Source organism: Phyllobates terribilis, unplaced genomic scaffold, assembly GCF_046119375.1.
Source record: "Phyllobates terribilis strain yellow unplaced genomic scaffold, ASM4611937v1 Scaffold_3__8_contigs__length_932513732, whole genome shotgun sequence".
NCBI lineage: Eukaryota > Metazoa > Chordata > Amphibia > Anura > Dendrobatidae > Phyllobates > Phyllobates terribilis.
Window position 1 is genome coordinate 841,439,156 of NW_027362763.1, and position 20,877 is coordinate 841,460,032.

General features: G+C 43.6%; 1 protein-coding gene across 1 annotated transcript; it reads right to left on the reverse strand.

Annotated features, from left to right (window-relative positions):
- Nucleotides 1-414: 414 nt before the first annotated feature.
- On the reverse strand, nt 415-20,874 carry POLR3F (RNA polymerase III subunit F). Its single transcript, XM_073672480.1, has 9 exons — nt 20,717-20,874; nt 19,100-19,217; nt 17,767-17,834; nt 16,133-16,200; nt 14,152-14,264; nt 12,176-12,319; nt 8,150-8,257; nt 2,771-2,962; nt 415-818 (listed from the first exon to the last, which is right to left on the reverse strand). Exons 1-9 carry the CDS (start codon nt 20,770-20,772, stop codon nt 741-743), a joined length of 945 nt encoding a protein of 314 aa, XP_073528581.1. The 5' UTR covers nt 20,773-20,874; the 3' UTR covers nt 415-740.
- Between the last annotated feature and the right edge of the window lie 3 nt (nt 20,875-20,877).

The window sequence follows — 20,877 nt, forward strand, 5'->3', positions numbered from 1 at the left end:
TTCCTATCAGATTTGCTAAACAGGCTTTCAAGCACCTGGCAAGAGGAAAAAACGCTTGTTCTTCAGATGATTTGATTCTTTATGTCATCAATAAAATCGTTTTTCTTGGCAGCACATCGTCCTGTGTAAACAGAAGACGTGCTGCCGATAACTATAATATTCTATGTTCTGTATGCATAGAATACGGGTAGACCTGTCTAAACAAGCACACATCCGAATGTCACGGTCTGTGTGCAAGAAGTGGCCCCGTGTGTCCTGTCCCGAACTTGACAGCCTCTTAAATAGCTTTTGACTGTAGAGTTTGATCCAAGAGAAAACCTCAAACTAAAAGAATATGACCGGTAACTCTAGAATGACAGTAAATAGGTCTTACCATGTACTTAGAGCCTAAATAAGGAGACTTAAGAGGCAGCGTGAACATATAATGTCAATTTATTAACACTTATTTAACAAGGAATGACGTGTATCCTCTTTGCAAATAAGATTTAAGGAATATTTTGGGATATTTTCTTCCTGTGCTTCATTCTTACAATCAGAGTACTAATGAAGAATGGAATGACAAATAAAATCGCATTGCCCCTTGTAATGAAAAATTATGAGGATAAAGGCCTCAGCAAATACCAAATATAATAAAATATTAAAATAAATATATTTAGCAGAGTCTGTCCAGTCCAGTGCTCCAGTCAGTGTCGATCCTTCCACCTTGCAGAATACAGCTAGATTTTCATAAATAGGCTTCATTAATATTCCAGCCACTCTGTCATGTATATACAATTAGATGGTGATATTTCACCACCTTCATGACAATCATGAAACACCTAAATGGGGAAAAAAAATAAAATATTTTAATTAAAATAGCTCGAGAGGATGTTTTTATCAATTTTATTTAAAGGTGTATTCCAGCCTAAAAAAGTCATCATGTATTCACTGGATAGGTGATAGGGGACTCATATCTCACGTTCTCCACTGGCCACAAGACTCGGAGAAGTTGAATGCTTGCCAATAGGAAAAATCCTAAAGCGTATACCGAAAAGTAGAAGAAAGTCTATGAAAAAGAAGATAGCCATGTGCTGCCCTCAGCTTTAAAAGGTCACTATCCACATTAGATGGCTGTTGTGGCAGATTATTTGACCGGCAACGATCTTGGCCGGTACACCCATACACGGGAGCGCTCCTGTGTTCTCTACGACCAACAACTGCTCATCATCTGGAGACAATATCAACCAAAATTGGATTGCCGGACCGATATCCTCACAAAAATTTTTCCAGGACTCCCCTACACATTAGACTATCAACCCAACCAGTTAACATCAGTGGATTCGGCCAACATTAATGTGTGTGGGGGGCTTAAGTCAGTGTGGTGGAATTGAATGAAGCAGCAAGGCTACCATCCAACTCGCCCCGGCCAGAAGAGAACAGAGGACACTAACTTGTTCTGGTAATCAGTGCGGGTTACAACACGGATTTGCATTTATATGTTAGAGTGGTCCTCTCAGACCACAATTGCAAAGTCTGCATCACCTCGTCAGTTCCCTGTCTCTACCAATATGCCACCATTACAGTAAGTATTTATTACTCAGTTAGTCTAGACACGTGAACTATAAACAGTGAGTGTAAATCCCTACAGTGGTTTTAAGGAGCATCTGTCTCTAAGATAATTCTGTCCCATCCATGAACTGCCTGGAAAAAAAATAAACATTTTTGGTATCGCCACATTTATAAAAGGCTGATCTATCAAAATATAAAATTAATCTGAACTATAAATGCCATAAAGAGAAAAAAAAATCTAGATGCCAGAATTGTTGCTGCACCTCCCTTAAAAAAAAAAAAAACTATGAAAATGTCATACGTACCCCAAAATAACAGTGAAAATCTCACCACATAAAACAGAAGCACTCATTCAGCTCTATTGATAAATAGAGAAGTTTTCCCAGTTTTTATTTTTTCGGCAATAAAAATTAAAGAAAAACTACAATTGTTTGGTATCGGCCATAATTGTTCAGACATGGAGAATCATGTTGTCAGATAATTTTTACTGCACAATGTAGATCCACAATAAAAGAAGAACTGCCAATATCTGTACTAAGTGTAAGTCGGGGTGCTACAAAAGTATTGAAGATAATACTCAAAAAAAAAAGACAATACATAAGACAATGTACACCAATATAGAAAATATTATTAACTAACCAAATTGACATTCCATAATTAAAACCTAGAAATATATATATATATATATATATATATATATATATATATATATATATACACACCAAATCATATGGAGTATGGATGCTACTCCAGCGTAAATATGCAATATAGTACACTAATATACCCACTGTAAACACAGTAAGAATCAAAAGAAAAGTATAGATTAATCAACAGTATCGGTGAACTAATAAATCCAACTCAAGTAAAAAAAAAAATGTATATCTAATGTTATAACTATGACGACATGTACAACATTATAGTTCAACAATAAAGTGCAAATGCATGTCAAATAAAGTGTGAAAAATAATCTACAACTGTCAATCAGAAAGAAAGGCATATTATATTAGGTTTACATTTTTTTGCATGAATTGGATTCGTTATGTCACAGCTAATGTTCAGTCACTTTTACCTTTCTATTTATTGTTTCTTATTGGGGTCTATGGGGAAAAAAAAGTTATGGCTCTTTGTAGTCGTAAAGGAAAAAAACAATAGTGAACAAATTAAAACGAATGGAGACAAAAAGGAGGTTGACATTAAACATAATCTGGTGATGTTCACTTACCGGGCACAAACCGCACGGAGTACGTACTAAGCCTGCCGGCTGGATGATTGGGTTCACTGCTCTGTAAAGCTTCATCTGTCCATCCACACTGCCCACCGTTCCCTCCTTAGCAGCAATTATGGTCATCTCCACTTTCCCGTCATAAATTAATGTGTTCAAGATAGTTTCTATGTCTTCCATTGATAGTTCAACCTAACACAAACAGACAATTTACTCATAAGAATAAAAAACACAAGCTGATCTCATGTAAAACAGGATCTATGAAACTACGTAATATGAATTCATGATGGAGATCAGTTTGGTGCAGATCAAATATCTGCCCTGCAGGACTACAGGGAACTTCATTTACCCTTAGCAGATATAACTCTGCATTCACCATAAGCCACGTGTGTGAGGAAAGTTAAAGGGGTTGTCCACCGTTATTGATGGTTTAAGTTACCCTGAAAGATTTTTGTGAATGAGCGTTCTTAAAAACAATGGTTTCACAATTTTTCAGTTAAAACAGACTGCTGATCACGCGAACGGGTAAAAGTGATCTTTTCTACAGCGCAAAAGATCCTCGATCTCAGCAGCGCATAATCTTTCTGTGTAAACAGGACTCGAACTGGCGAGAACAGTGGCAGCCTATTTGCACTGAGTAATCTACTACAGATCGTTCAGGGTGCATTGTTTACTGCCATCTGCCTGGGTATTAATCACCGATCAGTAAATGTTTATTAATCTGTGTGAACCATGGGTGAGGAGCCTGCGGGCTGTTTACGTCCTTTCCTCTGGCTCCGGGGCAGATTCCCAGGGATCGGAGTGCCCGGGCCAGCAAGATGCCAGCAGCGAGCCCTTTAATTATTTCTCGCAGCGCAAGCACGAACACTGCAGCCCATGCAATATAGGATTACGTCCTCACACTGGCCAGTGCCAGTGTGAGGACATACTTTGTGGGCAGAGTAAGCACGTTTTGAACTCCCGTCCCACCAACAAAGACCCCATCAACAGCCCCAGCATCTCCTGTAATGTATGTGGCCTAAGACAAGCCCCAGCCCCTCCTGGGATGTGTATGCCCCCATGAACTCAGAGTGGTAATTGGTTGCACATCAAATTGGAAGTGTGTTTCAAGTGGGGTACCACAAGGCTCTGTCCTGGCCCCACTGGTGTTCAACATTTTGATAAATGCTCTAGATTAGGGAACTGAAGGTAAACTAATCAAATATGCAGCCGATGCAAAGCTAGGAGGGATAGCTAAAGCCCAAGTCTCACATAGCGAGATCGCTAGCGAGATCGCTGCTGTGTCACGGTTTTGGTGACGCAACAGCAACCTCACCAGCGATGTCGCTATGTGTGACACTTTGCAGAGATCAGGCCCCTGCTGTGAGGTCGGTGATCGCTGCAGAATGTCCTGGACCTTTTTTTGGTCGTTGCCCTCCCGCTGGTCAGCACACATCGCTGTGTGTGACCAGCGGGACCAGCGATCAGGCTGGTAACCATGATAAACATCGGGTTACTAGGGGCACACGCGCACTTAGTAACCCGCTGTTTATCATGGTTACGAGCCTGCTAAAGTGAGCGGTAACCTCCCGCTCACTGTAGCAGAGTGGTAACCATGATAAACAGCGGGTTACTAGGTGCGCGTGTGCCCCTAGTAACCCGATGTTTATCATGGTTACCAGCCTGCTCCTGCTTCAGCAGGCTGGTAACCAGGAGCAGGACATCGTGGAAAGATTCTTTCCACGATGTCGCTGCTCCCCTGATCGTTGGTGAGCCTGCCTGTTTGACAGCTCACCAGCGACCACATAGCAACGCAGCAACGATCCCTGACAGGTCGTATCGTTGTCGGGATCGTTGCAGCGTCGCTAAGTGTGACGGGGCCTTAACACTAGAGAAGACAGAGAAAGGATTCAGAAGGATCTAGATAAGTTTGAACAATGGACAGCGACTAATACAATGGTATTTAACAGGGAGAAATGCAAGATTCTATATCTGGGCAAGAAAAACAAAAATGACATCTACAGAATGGGAGGAATGGAACTAAGCAACAGCACGTGTGAAAAATGGTATACTAATAGATCACAGACTGCACGTGAGTCAACAGAGTGATGAAGCAACAAAAAAGGCAATTACAGTTCTGTGATGTATTAAGAGAAGCATAGAGTCTAGATCACGTGACGTAATTATCCCCCTCTACACCTCCTTGGTAAGACCTCCTCTGGAATATTGTGTCCAGTTCTGGGCACTATATTTTAACTTCTTCGCAACCCTGGGATTTTCAGTTTTTGCATTTTCATTTTTTGCTCCCCTTGTTCCCAGAGCCATAGCGTTTTTATTTTTTGGTCAATATTACCGTGTGAGGGCTTATTTTTTGTGGGATGAGTTGTACTTTTGAACGACATTACTGGTTTTACCATATAGTGTACGGGAAAACGGGAAAAAAATTCCAAATGCGGTGAAATTGCAAAAAAAGTGCAAAACCACAGAAGTTTTTTTTTAAAAAATTTTTACCACGTTCACTGAATGCTAAAACTGACCTGCCATTATTATTCTCCATGTCATTACGAGTTTGTAAACACGAAAAATGTATAGGTTCTTTTTTATTTAAGTGGTGAAAAAAAATTCCAAAGTTTGCTATAAAAAAAAAAAAAGAAAAAAAAAAAAAGAATGGCGTTATTTTCCAAGACCCGTAGCGTCTCCATTTTTCGGGATCTGGGGCCGGGTGAGGGCTTATTTTTTGCGTGCCGAGCTGAAGTTTTTATTGATTCCATTTTGGGGTAGATCCGATGTTTTGATCGCCCGTTATTGCATTTTATTGCAATTTGCGGCGACCAAAAAACGTAATTCTGGCGTTTGGAATTTTTTTCTCGTTACGCCATTTACCGATCGGATTAATTCTTTTTTTATATTGATAGATCGGGCGATTCTGAACGCGACGGTACCAAATATGTGTATGTGGGGTTTTTTTTTTATTATTTTATTTTGAATGGGGCAAAAAAGGGATGATTTAAACTTTTATATTTTTTTAATTTTTTAAATATTTTTAAAAACTTTTTTTTTCACTTTTTGCTTGCTTCTATAGTCTCCATAGGAGACTAGAAGCAGCAACTGTCTGATTGCCTCTGCTACATAGAGGTGAAGAGCAGATCACCTCCATGTAGCAGAGATGCTCCTGTGCTATGAGCGCCGACCACTAGGTGGCGCTCATAGCGATCAGCTTATGACAACCACTGAGGTCTGCTGCAGACCCAGGGATGTCATGCCCACGCATCAGTGACCCGCGATCACGTGACGGGGTCACCGATGGGCAGGGCTAATGTCGCGATTCCGGAGCGGTGATGTTAAATACCGCTGTCAGAGATTGACAGCGGCATTTAACATGCGCTGAACAGGGGGTGACAGCCTGGTGCGTACTAATATGCCACAGGCTGTAAAGTGGTTAAAAAAAGACATCGAAAAACTGGAGCAAGTTCAGAGAAGAGCTACCAGGATGGTGAGCGGACTGCAAACTATGTCCTATGAGGAATGGTTAAAGGATCTGGGAATGTTTAGCTTGCAAAAAAAAGAAGGCTAAGAGAAGACTCAAAGGGGTACTCAGGGGGAGATAAAAAAAAAATTGTATTCTTTCTGCCGTCATACACTCTGAAGATGAGATGGTCAGTGCGCTGCTATTATTTTTATAACCCTTGCAATTCCATGTAACAGAATCTGCTTCTGACCCCGCACCTCTCCCGTGTGTCTCATTACATCATACACAAGTGTAAGGAACAGCCAGCCTGAGAATATCTCCCTTTAATAGCGGTCTGCAAATATCTGAAGGGCTGTCACAGTGTAGAGGGATCATCCTTATTCTCATTTGCACATGGAAGCACGAGAAGCAATAGAATGAAACTGAAAAGGAGAAGATACAGATTAGATATTAGAAAAAAACTTTTCGCCAGCGAGGGTGCGAGGGTGATCAGAGTGCAACAGGCAGCCACGAGAGGTGGCGAGTTCTCCTTCAATGGACGTCTTCAAACAGAGGCTGGACAGACATCTGTCTGAGATGGTTTAGTGAATCCTGCATTGAGCAGGGGGCTGGACACGAAGACCCTGGAGGCACCTTACACCTCTAAGATGTCTTCTGTGACGTGTGTGCACCCAGCCCCTCCTTTGACATGTGTGCCCCCAGCGCCTCCTGTGATATGTGTGCCCCCAGCGTCTTCTTTTCTAAATCCATTGCAAAGAGTTGACTGCGCTCCAGACCGACGCAAAAAATCGGTTGCGAGTAGCAACATCTATACCACCTAACATCAAAGCTGCAGCCGAAGTGATTGCTGATGTGGCTGCTGTAGAAGTGACCCGGATCATCGTGGGACACTGGATTAAATCATCACGGCGAACAGGTGAGGGATATGTTTTTTTATTTTTGGTTTCTTACAGGAGACGAGGGCATTGGGTGTTGGGCGTTAGAGGAGTATACAGTGTTTTTTTATTTTAAAATAAAAGACTTTATGCTGGCCACGTCTTATAAACGCCCTCCATTACTAACCTGGGCTTCATGTCAGATGCCAATACAAGGCTGACATGAACCTCAACCCTATTACCCCACTTGCCACCGCACCAGGGCAGTGGGAAGAGCGGAGGCTAAGCGCCAGATTTGGTGCATCTCATGGATGCGCCAGTTCTGGGGCAGCTGAGAGCTGATATTATTAGCCTTGGAGGGGGTCTAGTATCCATGGCCCCTTCCCTTGCTATTAATATCAGTTCACAGCTGTCTGCCTAGCCTTTGCTGGTTAGATTTTATAGGGGGACCCCACGTCAATTTTTTTCTGGGGTCCCCCTGTAATCTAGCCAGTAAAGACTAAGCAAACAGATGTTGGCTGTGATTAATAGCCAGGCAACATTTTTTGGATAATGGTCCCTTCCCCGGCTACTAATATCAGCTCCCAGCAGTCGACTTTCCCTCTGCCGTCACCATTACAGTCTATTGGCCCTATAGGCGCATGCATCAGGACCCCGTTTTGCGGGGGATTTCGGAGGTATGCCAGACGAGGACAACGCCATATTAAAGCACCCTAAGACTAATTTCACTTGTCCAGTGACAGTTTGAAACAGATCCAGTAAACCAGAAAAAAAAAAAAAACTAAATCAGTTTCAATCTGATGAAAAACTGATGCGTGCAAACTGATGCAGCACCAATTCGATTTTTTAGGAGGACAAAAAAAATTGTGCAGAAAAACGTTTTTGGTCTGGCTAAGAAATTTTTTTTGTTTCATGCATAGACTTCTTTATCATTGAAGTCTATGGAAAACAGATCAGTTAAATAGCCACCATTTTCTTCTTCTTACAAGATCAGTTTGAAACTGACGATTGCTGGACAAGTGGACATGTGAACTCAGCCATAATTGTGATTCTTACCTTGCTAATGCCAAGTTCACAGATATACTTCCAAACTTCATGTGAGGAGGCAAATGAGCTGTTCCTTTGGATCATGGGGTTCTGCTTACTGTCTCTGGCCGCTTCTGCCTGTTACAAGCAAAGAAGAACAAGTTTTCATGTTCAGATCAAACACAAATACTAAAAGTAAAAAAAAAAAGAAGTGATCATAGCATCCTGTAGATTATTAATTTAGCCTTATTAATGTATATTGTATTATAACAATAAGACTTAAAGGCCTAATGCATATTAAAGGGATTCTGTGGCTTTTTATTGTATTTAGCCTTGCATGAAGACTTTGATAATCCTATTACTTGTTGTTGTTTTTTATTCATTACTTGCACTTTTTTTTATTTGAAAACACCTCCCCCAAACCCCTCAGGCAGAGCACCATGGCACATACACTTTTGTAGAAAAGCTGATGTCTGTATATTATTATTTTATTATTATAGCGCCATTTATTCCATGGCACTTTATATGTGAAAAGGGTATATATATAGCAAAAAACAATTACAATAATCTTGAACAAAACGTGATGGCGACTGGTACAGGAGGAGGAAGGACCCTGCCCGCGAGGGCTCACAATCTACAAGGGATGGGTGAGGATACAGCTGGTGAGGGTAGGGCTGGTCATGGAGCGGTATGGTGGAGCGATGGTTAATGCAGGTTGTAGGCTTGTCGGAAGGAGGTGGGTCTTCAGGTTCCCTTTGAAGGTTTTCACGGTCGGCGAGAGTCTGATGTGTTGGGGTAGAGAGTTCCAGAGTAGGGGGGATGCACAAGAGAAATCTTGTATGTGATTGTGGGAGGAGGAGATAAGAGGGGAGTAGAGAAGGAGATCTTGTGAGGATCGGAGGTTGCGTGCGGGTATGTACCGGGAGACTAGATCACAGATTTATGGAGGAGACAGGTTGTGGATGGCTTTGTATGCCGTGGTTAGGGTTTTTAACTGGAGTCTCTGAGCAATGGGGAGCCAGTGAAGAGATTGACAGAGAGGAGAGGCTGGGGAATAGCGGGGGACAGGTGGATTAGTCGGGCAGCAGAGTTTAGGATAGATTGGAGGGGTGCGAGAGTGTTGGAAGGGAGGCCACAGAGCAGGAGGTTGCAGTAGTCGAGGCGGGAGATGATGAGGGCGTGCACTAGTGTTTTTGCAGATTCATGGTTGAGGAATGTGCGGATCCAGGAGATATTTTTAAGTTGGAGTCGGCAGGAAGTAGAAAGGGCTTGGATATGTGGTTTGAAGGAGAGTTCAGAGTCCAGGGTTACCCCAAGACAGAGAGCTCGAGGGACTGGGGAGAGTGAACAGCCGTTGACATTGATAGATAGGTCAGTTGGGGGGGGGGGGGTTTGAATGAGATGGTGGAAAGATGATGAATTCTGTTTTGTCCATGTTAAGTTTTAGAAATCCAGCAGAGAAGAAGGATTAAAGAGCAGACAGACATTGTGGGATTTTGGTTAGTAGGGAGGAGAGAGGTAGATCTGTGTGTTGTCGGCACAGAGGTGATAATGAAAGCCATGAGACTTTGAGCTGTCCCAGGCCTAAGGTATAGATGGAGAAGAGTAGGGGGTCCTAGAACTGAACCTTGGGGGACACCGACAGATAGGGGGTGAGATGAGGAGGTGGTGTGTGAGTGGGAGACACTGAATGTCCGGTCTGTTAGGTATTAGGAGCTCCAGGATAGGGCCAAGTCTGTGATGCCGAGAGATGAGAAAGTCTGGAGTAAGAGGGAATGGTCCACTGTGTCGAAGGCAGATGACAGGTCCAGGAGGAGGAGGACAGAGAAGCGACGCTGGGATTTGGCGGTTAGTAGGTCATTGGTGACTTCAGTCAGTGCAGTTTCAGCAGAATGGTGCGGTCGGAAGCCTGAATGTAAGCGGTCAAAGAGGGAGCAGGAGGAGAGGTGGGAGGACAGTTCAGAATGGACGTGTTGTTCCAGTAGTTTTGAAGCATAGCGGAGAAGTGATATGGGGCGATAGCTAGTCAGAGAGGATGGGTCAAGGGAGGGCTTTTTGAGGATGGGTGTGATCGAGGTATGTTTGAAGCATGAGGGGAAGACGCCAGTTGTTAATGACAGGTTGAAAAGGTGAGCTAGGGTTGGGATGAAGATAATGGTAAGGTTTGGGATGAGGTGGGATGGGATTGGGTCAAGTTCACCGGTGGTCAGGTGTGATTTGGAGAGTAAAGAGGAAAGTTGATCTTCCGTAATGGTGTAAAAGGAGGATTGAGTAGGTGTGGGGAGGGGTTGTGGGGACTTTGGGACAAAGCTTTGTCTGATGGTGTAAATCTTCTGTTTGAAGAATGAGACAAAGTCTTCAGCTGAAATAAGAGGAGAGGGAGGAGGCTCTGGGGGACGGAGGAGAGAATTGAAGGTGTTGAATAGTTGTTTGGGGTTGTGAGACGGAGGATATGAGAGATGAGAAGTATGTGTGTTTTGCTGCAGTGAGTGTGGACTTGAAGGTAGTGAGGGACTGTTTGAATGCAATGAAGTGCTCATTGGAGTGGGACCTTTTCCATCTACGCTCAGCAACCCTGGAGGCTCGTCACAGTTCTTTAGTTAGGCTGGTGTGCCAGGGCTGTCTGTTGATTGTGCGAGCTTTGGTATGTGTGAGGGGGCGACCGAATTGAGAGCTGCAGCTGTTGGTGTTATATAAAGTGGCACCAGCATCTGCATCGTGTAAGGAACTTTAATTTGTAAGAGGGAGAAGGGATTCAGAGAGTGAGTGTAGGTCAAGGTGTTTGAGATTTCTGAGAGAGTGTGCAAGTTTGTGGAGTGGGGATTGTTGCCCTGGAGAGGATAGTGTAGAGAATGTAAATAGGTTGTGGTCAGAGAGGGAGAGTTGAGTTAGAGAGGTTAGATAGGGAACAGAGGCGGGTGAAGATGAGGTCCAGTGTGTGGTCATCTTTGTGGGTGGCTGCAGAAGACCACTGAGTTATAAAGCCGAAGGAGGAAGTGAGGGATAGAAGCTTAGAGACAGCTGGGAGGGAAGTGTCAATGGGGATGTTGAAGTCACCCATGAGGACAGTGGGGATGTCACCGGAGAGGAAATGAAGTAGCCAGGGGGTGAAGGGGTCAAACAAGGTGGTGGTTGATCCTGGGGGGCGGTAAATGACAGCCAGTTGGAGGTTGCAGGGGGAGTAAATGCGCACGCAGTGCACTTCAAAAAAGGGGAGAGTAATGGAGGGCGGCAGTGGGATTTGGGTGAAGGAGCAGTTATCTGATAGGAGGAAACCTATTCCTCCACCATGCTTGCCGATGGGGCTGGGGGTGTGGGAAAGGTGGAATCCACATTACGAAAGTGCAGCAGGAGAGGCCGTGTCAGAGGGGGTAAGGCAGGTTTCAGTGATGCCGAGGAAAGAAAGCTTGTTAGTGATGAAGAGATCATGAATGTAGGAAAGTTTGTTAGAGCGAGCGTTCCATAGAGCTCCTGTTAGAGGGACTAGGGAAGCGGGGGGCTGGGCGGACGGATATAAGGTTAGAAGGGTTACCAGAGTTTGGGATAGATTGTGGGTAGGAGGTGGAAGTGATTGTAGGGATTCAGGTTCAATTCAGGATTAATTCATATTTCTCAAACTTAAGCAATTGACACACTTAAGGTGATGGACACAGACTAAAGTCTAACAGACTCCTAGCCCACAATATATATGTAACAGAATTGATTCAGCTGTGAACCAGAGGGGAGTGGTCTGTGCTCATCTTGATCAGCTGATTAAGGCTGAAACAGATGCTGGATAGTCAAAGGTTAAGTAAACAAGGTCATAAATGAAAGTGGGGGTTAGTTGGTATTACTTGAAAAACATACCATTAGTATATAGGAGCAGAGAGGTAGAGAGAAATCTGCATGGCCGCTCTCTTTTTGTAATGCATAGGACCTTGTCAGTCAGCAGTGGCAGCAAGAACCACTACAGGTTTGTCACCTGTCCTTTTATCACATAAAATAAAGGCTACATATTGGACAGCTAAAAAACGACATACAACACATATTCACTCCTCATTATTAAAAGAGAATCACCTTAGTTTGCAAGAATTTAAAACATTGTTGATTTAATACTTCTACAAATTCGGATTCAAAGTCTTGATCACTATACCACGCCCCGCCAGTCACTGAGCGGTCAGGTTGTACATTATACAGCATGTACACCTTCTTTTTGGAAGCCTGAAGAAGAGCAAGAACACAATTAAATGACAATGTAAAAGATCATCCTTGATCATCCAAACATCTTAATTTTGATACCTTAATATATATCTGTTATTTCTGCTGTCTGTTCTGTATGAAATGAAACTTTGTGTCCTGCAGTTCCTCTGTTATTCCTTTTGAATATTTAGCAATACATTGACAATTGGGTGTTGTCTTTATCCTCGTTAAAAATAGAGGCAGTTCCCAACTTACGAACATCCAACTTACGTACGGCCTCCGGTTGTACACGTCGTATGGTCAGAAAAAAAAACAAAACCTTTACCTCACAGCTAATCTTCCCGATCGCCTTCCGGACCTCTTCTTTACACGGTCAAGTGCTGCATCTCCGTAGGACAGGACTTCCGGCAGAGTGCGTGCCGCAGCGCACTGCGGGACCATAAGATCGTGTCGTCATTGCAACCTCATGACTTGCACTGAGCTCCGGCGTAGATGTGTCCAGAAGTCCTGGCCTATAGTGAAAAGAAATGCGGGGCGGCCAACAACAGAAGGAAGAGGACTAGATGGAAGCGGTGGGCGAAGATGTGAGCATTGGTTAAAAAAAATACTAATATTCACTTCTGCACCCTCTCCGCTGCTCGCTGTCCGGTCTTTCTGACGTGTCGCGCATTGCATCTCCAAGACTTCCCGCCACATCCAGCAATCTTGACGACACAACTTTCTGACATGTAGTAATCTCTGAAGCTTGGACGTGACCAGAAGTCCTGGCCTATAGTCAAAAGGTTGGAGATGTGGAACGCGATGGTGGAAACAAGGAGGACCAGATGGCAAGTGACACCTTTAGAAACATATTTACTTAGAAAATTGGTAACGTGTTCAATGCCTATTTCACCCGCTGTATATTGTTAAGTTCTTTTTAAAAGGAATCTTAGATGGTGTTAAAAAAAAAAAAAAAAAGATGTTTTGCAAACTGTATGTAATGGTTTAACATTAAGTTACTGCGGCCATTTTTTGTTTTACCCACGTCTACAGTGGATATAAAAGTCTACGAAGTCCTGATAAAGTGTCAGGCTTTTGTCATGTAAAAAAAAAAATAAAAAAAATCACATCAAGCAGAATCATTTCAGAACTTTTTCCACCTGTAATATCAACCATAATCTGTACAAATCCATCAAGCAAACTATAATCATTTTGAGGGGGAGAATAAAAATAACAAAACTATATTGATGTGGTTGCATACATGTGAGCACCCTCTTTTAATTGGGGATGTGGTTGTTTTCAGAATTAGCCAATCAGATTTAAACTTATGCTGAATTGTATAGTCAGTACATGGCTGTCATCATTTACAGTGATTAACCCCATATAAAGTTTAGCTGTTCTAGTAGGATTTTCCTGACATTTTCTTAGTTACATTTTACAGCAAAAGCCATGGTCCGTAAACAGCCTACAACACAGCAAAGGGATCTCCATGTGGGATCATTGTGAAGAGGGCGCTGTACACAGGAGATGTCCTCGCAATCTGACAGATTTGGAGTGCTACTGCAAGGAAGAGTGGGCAAAGATTGCCAATTCTAGATGTTCCACGCTGATAGGCTCCTACCCAAAAAGACTAAAAGCAGTCATAAATTCAAAGGGTACTTCAGCAAAGTAGTTTAAAAGGTGTGTATATGTATACAACCACGTTATTTTAATCTTTATTTTACTATGAATGACATCAATACATCGATAAACCTCTTTGGGACTACCAACCAAAATGGCACTGAAGAGTAAATTTCTCGAAGAGTGATCTTCTCAAAGATAGTCAATATGTATAATATATGTTGGAAGTTAAAGTACAAACATTCACTTCTTACCGCTACTGACTTGACAGCTTTAATGAGCTTCTTGCTTTCCATGTTCTTCAGGATTTTGTTGATCTCGGTAAGTGGAAGATTACTTTTATATCGTATATCTCTGCTCCATATTCCTAGGAAATTCAGGAACATTTTAGGATCTGGATACGAATTGAAATATCTTAAAACATTATTAAGTAGATGTGTTAAACCTAACCAAGCTGGTGTGCTTACTTTGATAATGCCGAATTAATATATCAGCATTTTATGGGATCAGCTCTAGCTGGAGATATAAAATACAGGCAAACTAATAATAATAATAATTGGCCATTATGACATGGATAAAAAAAATACATTAGTCTTATCAGGTCTATGTTCTGAATACTAATGTATGCAGTTGGCACTAGTGAAATCTGGTGACAACTATATTTTGTGTACTTCTCCTTTAACCCTAAACTTGATTGTCATGTTCTAAAACATTCCATACGCCCCTTTTGAGGATGCTTCCAACTTATCAGCATTCTGCCAGCTCTATAGGTGCTGGAATTTCCTTTACTTCCCAACAGGCACCCGCACCGGCCACTGTCCAATGGTCTGCCTACACCAAACTGAACCGGACTTAAAGGGGTTGTCCACTACTAGGACAACCCCTTTTCATTCCCCATGTTTGGCCCCAATAAAATAAAAACACCTATACTTACCTCCCGTGCTAGCGATGTTCCAGTGGTGTCTGTACTCGCATTCATGGGGCCCACATGAGGTTATGACAGGTGAGCCATCCGCACAATCAGCGCTGGCATTACTGTCGCCACCTTCAGACGTATAAGTAATCAAGGGAATGTGAGAGCTGTGGCCAGCCGCTCATTGCCTGTTAATTACTCATATGTCAAAAGGCGGGGACAGTGACGCCAGCACTGGGAACATGAGTGCCGACACCACCGGAACAGCGCAGCAATGGGAGGCGAGTATAAGAGTATAAACTTTTTTATTTTAACAAGGCCAAACATGGGGAATGAGAAGGGGTGTCCTAGTAGTGGACGGCTTCTTTAATGTTGTGCCTGTGAGCATTGTGACAGTCAGGAGGGCACAAAGGCCCAAACTCCACTTTCAGTAATCCGTCTCGGCGTCTCTATGGCTTCAGGTAGATTAACCTTGACAACAGGAAGAGGACAGCAATTTAGACAGAAGATAGATATCTACCGACTGACACTGAAAATGTCACTTTGGGTCAGTAAAGTACTTTTCACTTCTTTGTTAGTTAGTCATTATATTACTCATCAGATGAGCCAAACTTCATCGAAGCAACAGTAATTTGGACCGGTCACCCATAATGGACTGGTGGTGGAATATTACATTAACCCCACGATCAGCTAACTTATTGTGCCTTTACGCTCATATGAACACTGCAGCTCCTTTATTGTTTACATCGCCTTGCAGGCTGGTCAGTAAGTTTAGTAGGGATCATAAAGATATTGCAGCATTGGTCCATTCATCAGTCTACTACTGATGTCCTATTCTAGGGATAGCCCTTCAATGTTATAGGTTGGATAACCCCTTTAACTTGACTATTAGGCTCCACAAGCTCTTTTTCTAGCGGATATTTCCGCAGGAACATGCATGTAGCACACTGCGCTCCTGAGCTCTGCAGACGCAACTGAATTGGAAGTCATACAACAAAAAGTCACTGACTAATCCTAGTGTAAAATAATATCTTCATCAAAGCCATCCTGAGGGCTCATTCATATATCTGTATTACAGATAATTATTCATTCTATAAAAAACACTCCCAATAAACGTACATGATGTTATTCACATTCACATCTGTATTACATATTCATGTTTGTCCTAATGCTAGAAAATTAGCTGTGCTTACCACTTCTGAAGGTTACGCACAATATACCACAAAGAAAGTTAATGACATTGTCTTTTTGCAATGTACACTGAAAAGAATTGAACAAAGTAACAACATGGCCAAGAGCAGAATGGTCACAGTGACACATACCTTTATTGCCGGCATCTTCAATAATCTGATAGACTAACTTTTCCTGGTTATCAGAACCTTTCATTTTGCTACATACCAGAAAGTGAGAGGGGAAAAAACATTAAGAAGGTAATTTGTTTAAATGACATACACCTCAACAGTGAAATGACAAACACCAAAAAGGAAAAGTCATGAAATTATGAAAATTTCAGGATGGATAGACATGTTCATCAAATGCAAATGATGGAAAATGGAAACAAAGTTTTCTAAACCTCTCAATTTATTCAGTATTGAGCATGCAGAAATCCCCGCACTTACACACCTTTGCTGCCATCAAGCAGTTTATCAATGGCTGTCTGAAAACTGTTTTGCCACGCTGAATGCACTTGGATACGCAAATCATCAAGATCCGCTGCTGGCAGCTTTGCAATTGCCGACCGATGGCGTCCCAGGTGTGCTCAATGGGAGACAAGTCAGGAGATGCAGCAGGCCATGGTAGCATATTTTAGCCACACAGGCTGCTCACAGTAGGACGAGAAACATGCGGCTTGGCGTTGTTACGTTAAAAAAATGGCTCCTGGGACACTGGAGAAATGACTACCAGTGATTCCAAGACAAAATCAATGTGATGCCGACCTGAAATGGAGACTAGAGGGGTCCGACTACCATACATTGTGCCAGTCCACCATAACCCCAGGAGAACAATCAGTGTGACATTCCCTTGTGAAGACCTCTTCATGGTGTTGCCCAGGTACACTAACAGCTCAGCGTTACATTGATTTGGTTGAGTAACCAGTGGTATGCCCATTTCTCCAGTGTCCCAGGAGCTATTTTTTAACAAGCAAGGCCTCATATTAATAATGTTACTGTGAGCAGTCTACATGGTCTAAACATGCTATTATGGCCTGCAGCATCCCTGGACTTGTCTTCCATCTCGTACATATGGGACATCAGTGATCGGCAATTGCAAAGGGAGCTGCAAGCAGCGGATCTTGATGATTTGCCCAAGTGCATTCATTGTGGCAGAACATTCAGAAGACAACCATTAATAACCTCATTGATAGCAGCCAAGGCTTGTAAGTGTGGTGATTTCTGCATGTGGCGCTCATACTCAATACTGAACAAACTGAGATATTTTGAAAATATTTCCATTTTTTTATCATTTGCATATCATTAACATGTCTATCCATCTTGTGATTTCCAGAATTCCACAACTTTTATGACATAATTAAAGGAATAACCACCTTGAAAAAAAAAACCTCAAACACCTATAGAAATGCATGGGCTCAAGGTGCACCATATATGCTGCATTACAGAGGTATTCATTCCTAAACACATTGCTTCTAGGGAAGGCATATGGAACCATAAGGACTTGCTGCCTTGCACATCGCCTTGAGATATGCAGAAGAACTTTTTGAAAGTTTAAAAGAGGTTTTTCCATTGTGACAGTAAGAAGAAGGAACTTTATTTTTTATGGGTGTTATCGATATATGTCAAAAGTCTCAGATGGAACAACCCCTTTAAATTCAATCTATGTGATGTTGCAGTTAGGACTGACATCTAGTGGCCAACATTAAAACTGCAGCATATTTTTATTCTAAAGTAATTTTTTTCACGCAAGATATTTTCTAAACTTTACCATCAATAATTCTCACCTAGCAGTTTGCATGTCCTTCAGCCTGTACAAAAGGCCAGTGCCACTTCTAAGCAGATCCAACTGACCCTAAAAGATTAACAGGTCAATATAAATAAAAAAAAAAAAGAGTCTGTCACCCCAAAGACTTAAACTGAGCTATTAAGAAATTATTAAAATCTACAGTACAAGTGTGTTTTTATAGGGAATAAGTTCCTTATATTAATGTCTATCTAAGGGACTTAGAAATCCCTCTTGTGCTATACATTTTAGTAATTTATTTTTATATAAATTGCTTTATTAGATGTATAAATGTGGGGGCTTCAGCACACCTTTGGCGTGGAAAAAGAGCTTGGTGCACTGTTCTGTCCCCTCAATCAGCATTCTACAGATCTATCTTCATGGTGATTGACAACTGTCTGATCTCAATCCTTAGCCCTGCGCGCACTGACACTCCTGGGGCGGAGAGGAGAGACAGTGTCTGTGTGCAGGGGCTTTTTCATTCCTTTCTTGTGTGCAGCAGCCACTAGGTACACAGCAGCAGGGGATGAGACTACTTTGGGGGTGACAGGCCCCCTTTAAAACAGATAAGACTAATGAACAGATCTTAAAATATTGTTCGGTTGTCCTATGTAGATTTTCTCAGGACAGGCAGGCAAGGATCCATACAGCTGAAAGTAGCAGCCACATGTGCACTTCTCATTGCCAAAAATCTGACGTTTCTTTACTACACAAATCTGCAGCAAGATGAATTGTATTTCACCCCTGTACATTGAAAGGGGGACAATTTCCACAGTGAAAATCCACAACAGATTTGCAAAAATCCTCACGAAAGATCAAGTCCTGAGCAGACAAGTTCTGCAGCATCTGGATCAGATTGAATCAGATCTCATCCGCATGGCTAGTGCTGGAATTAACTGCAGCATTGCTGCTACGTGCGCACTTAACCTAATGTTATCTTTCACTGACAGAAAACAACCAAGGACATTAGAAATCTGCCAAACTTTCCACTGTGCAAAAAGCGACAGGCGCTGCCTAAACCAGCACATCTCTAGGTGAACACATGGATTATTAGCTGAATTAATATGTTGTGGCATCATTAAATGCTTTAATTTGTTAGAAAGAATTTCACATCCGTTCCTCTATAAATTTGTTTAAAGCAAGTACAACAGCCTTATCAGGTTTAAGAGATCCATTTCATAATTCATGCAGATTGTATAGTGAAATTGGCTCATAGACCCACTAACATTAATAGCACTTTTAGCTGCAGTCAATGCCAAACCACTCAGCTAAGCGTGATGGCACTATTTTTAGCTGCACATTGCACTTTGTGAAGACAAACTTATAATACTTACAACAGACAGCAAACGGTTAATGGCCATAGCCCTCTGCTTGGCTTCAATATGAGGCATCTCATTTTGGATAACTTGATCGGTGATTCCATGAGGGAACTGCTGACAGAGCTCAATAATCCTGAAATATAGATTAATAGAACAAAGTAAGTTCTCAGATACATCAGATCCTGTACAACCATAGAAGCACAGCACTGATCACTTGTGGTGTGTTTAAAGGGATTGTCCATCACTTATGCATCGGGAGGTAAGTGGCGCTGACTGTTGTGTCTGCACTTACCTGTAGGGACGATGCACTTACCTGTAGGGACGAGTGTACGATCAGTGGGAGTGTGGTGTGTCACGTCACCAACTAATGCGACGTGTCAGTAAAGAGTGCGGTGTGTCACGTCACCAACTAATGGGGCGCGGCACATCACCAACTAATGCGACGCGTCACGTCACCAAATAATGCAGAGTGTCAGTAAGGAGTGCGGTGTGTCACGTCACCAACTAATGCGACGTGTCAGTAAAGAGTGCGGTGTGTCACGTCACCAACTAATGCGGCGCGTCACGTCACCAAATAATGCAGAGTGTCAGTAAGGAGTGCGGTGTGTCACGTCACCAACTAATGCGGCGCGTCAGTAAGAAGTGCTGTGTGTCACGTCACCAACTAATGCGGTGTGTCAGTAAGAAGTGCTGTGTGTCACCAACTAGTGCGGGGAGTCACCAAGGAAAGGGGCGCGTCAGTAAGGAGGGCCATGTGTCATGTCACGTCACCAGCGAGTGCGGCGCGTCAGTAAGGAGCGCTGAGTGTCACCAACGAGTGCAGCGCGTCAGTAAGGAGCGCTGAGTGTCACCAACGAGTGCGGCGCGTCAGTAAGGAGCGCTGAGTGTCACCAACGAGTGCGGCGCGTCAGTAAGGAGCGCTGAGTGTCACCAACGAGTGCGGCGCGTCAGTAAGGAGCGCTGAGTGTCACCAACGAGTGCGGCGCGTCAGTAAGGAGCGCTGAGTGTCACCAACGAGTGCGGCGCGTCAGTAAGGAGCGCTGTGTGTCACCAACGAGTGCGGCGCGTCAGTTAGCAGTGCAGCGCGTCAGTTAGCAGTGCGGCGCGTCACCAACGAGCGCGGCGCGTCAGTTAGCAGCGCGGCGCGTCAGTTAGCAGCGCGGCGCGTCAGTTAGCAGCGCGGCGCGTCAGTTAGCAGCGCGGCGCGTCAGTAAGGAGTGCGGCGCGTCAGTAAGGAGTGCGGCGCGTCAGTTAGCAGCGCGGCGAGGCAGTAAGGAGCGTCAGTAAGGAGTGCGGCGCGTCAGTTAGCAGCGCGGCGAGGCAGTAAGGAGTGCGGCGCGTCAGTTAGCAGCGCGGCGAGGCAGTAAGGAGCGTCAGTAAGGAGTGCGGCGCGTCAGTTAGCAGTGCGGCGCGTCAGTTAGCAGTGCGGCGTGTCAGTTAGCAGTGCGGCGCGTCAGTTAGCAGTGCGGCGCGTCAGTAAGGAGTGGGGCGCGTCAGTTAGCAGTGCGGCGCGTCAGTTAGCAGTGCGGCGCGTCAGTAAGGAGTGCGGCGCGTCAGTTAGCAGTGCGGCGTGTCAGTTAGCAGTGCGGCGAGTCAGTAAGGAGTACAGCATGTCACTGAAGAGTACAGCACCTGTTCTCTATCTCAGCCGCCTCTCCGCCCTCCTGCTTCACTTTCACCTCCGCCATCTCCCCGGTCTCCTCCGGGATAATTCCTCGCCGCTGAATGCTCTCAGAGCTTCCGAACGCTCACTAGTTTGCTGCGCCTGCGCATAACAAGCCTAGTTCCCCGCC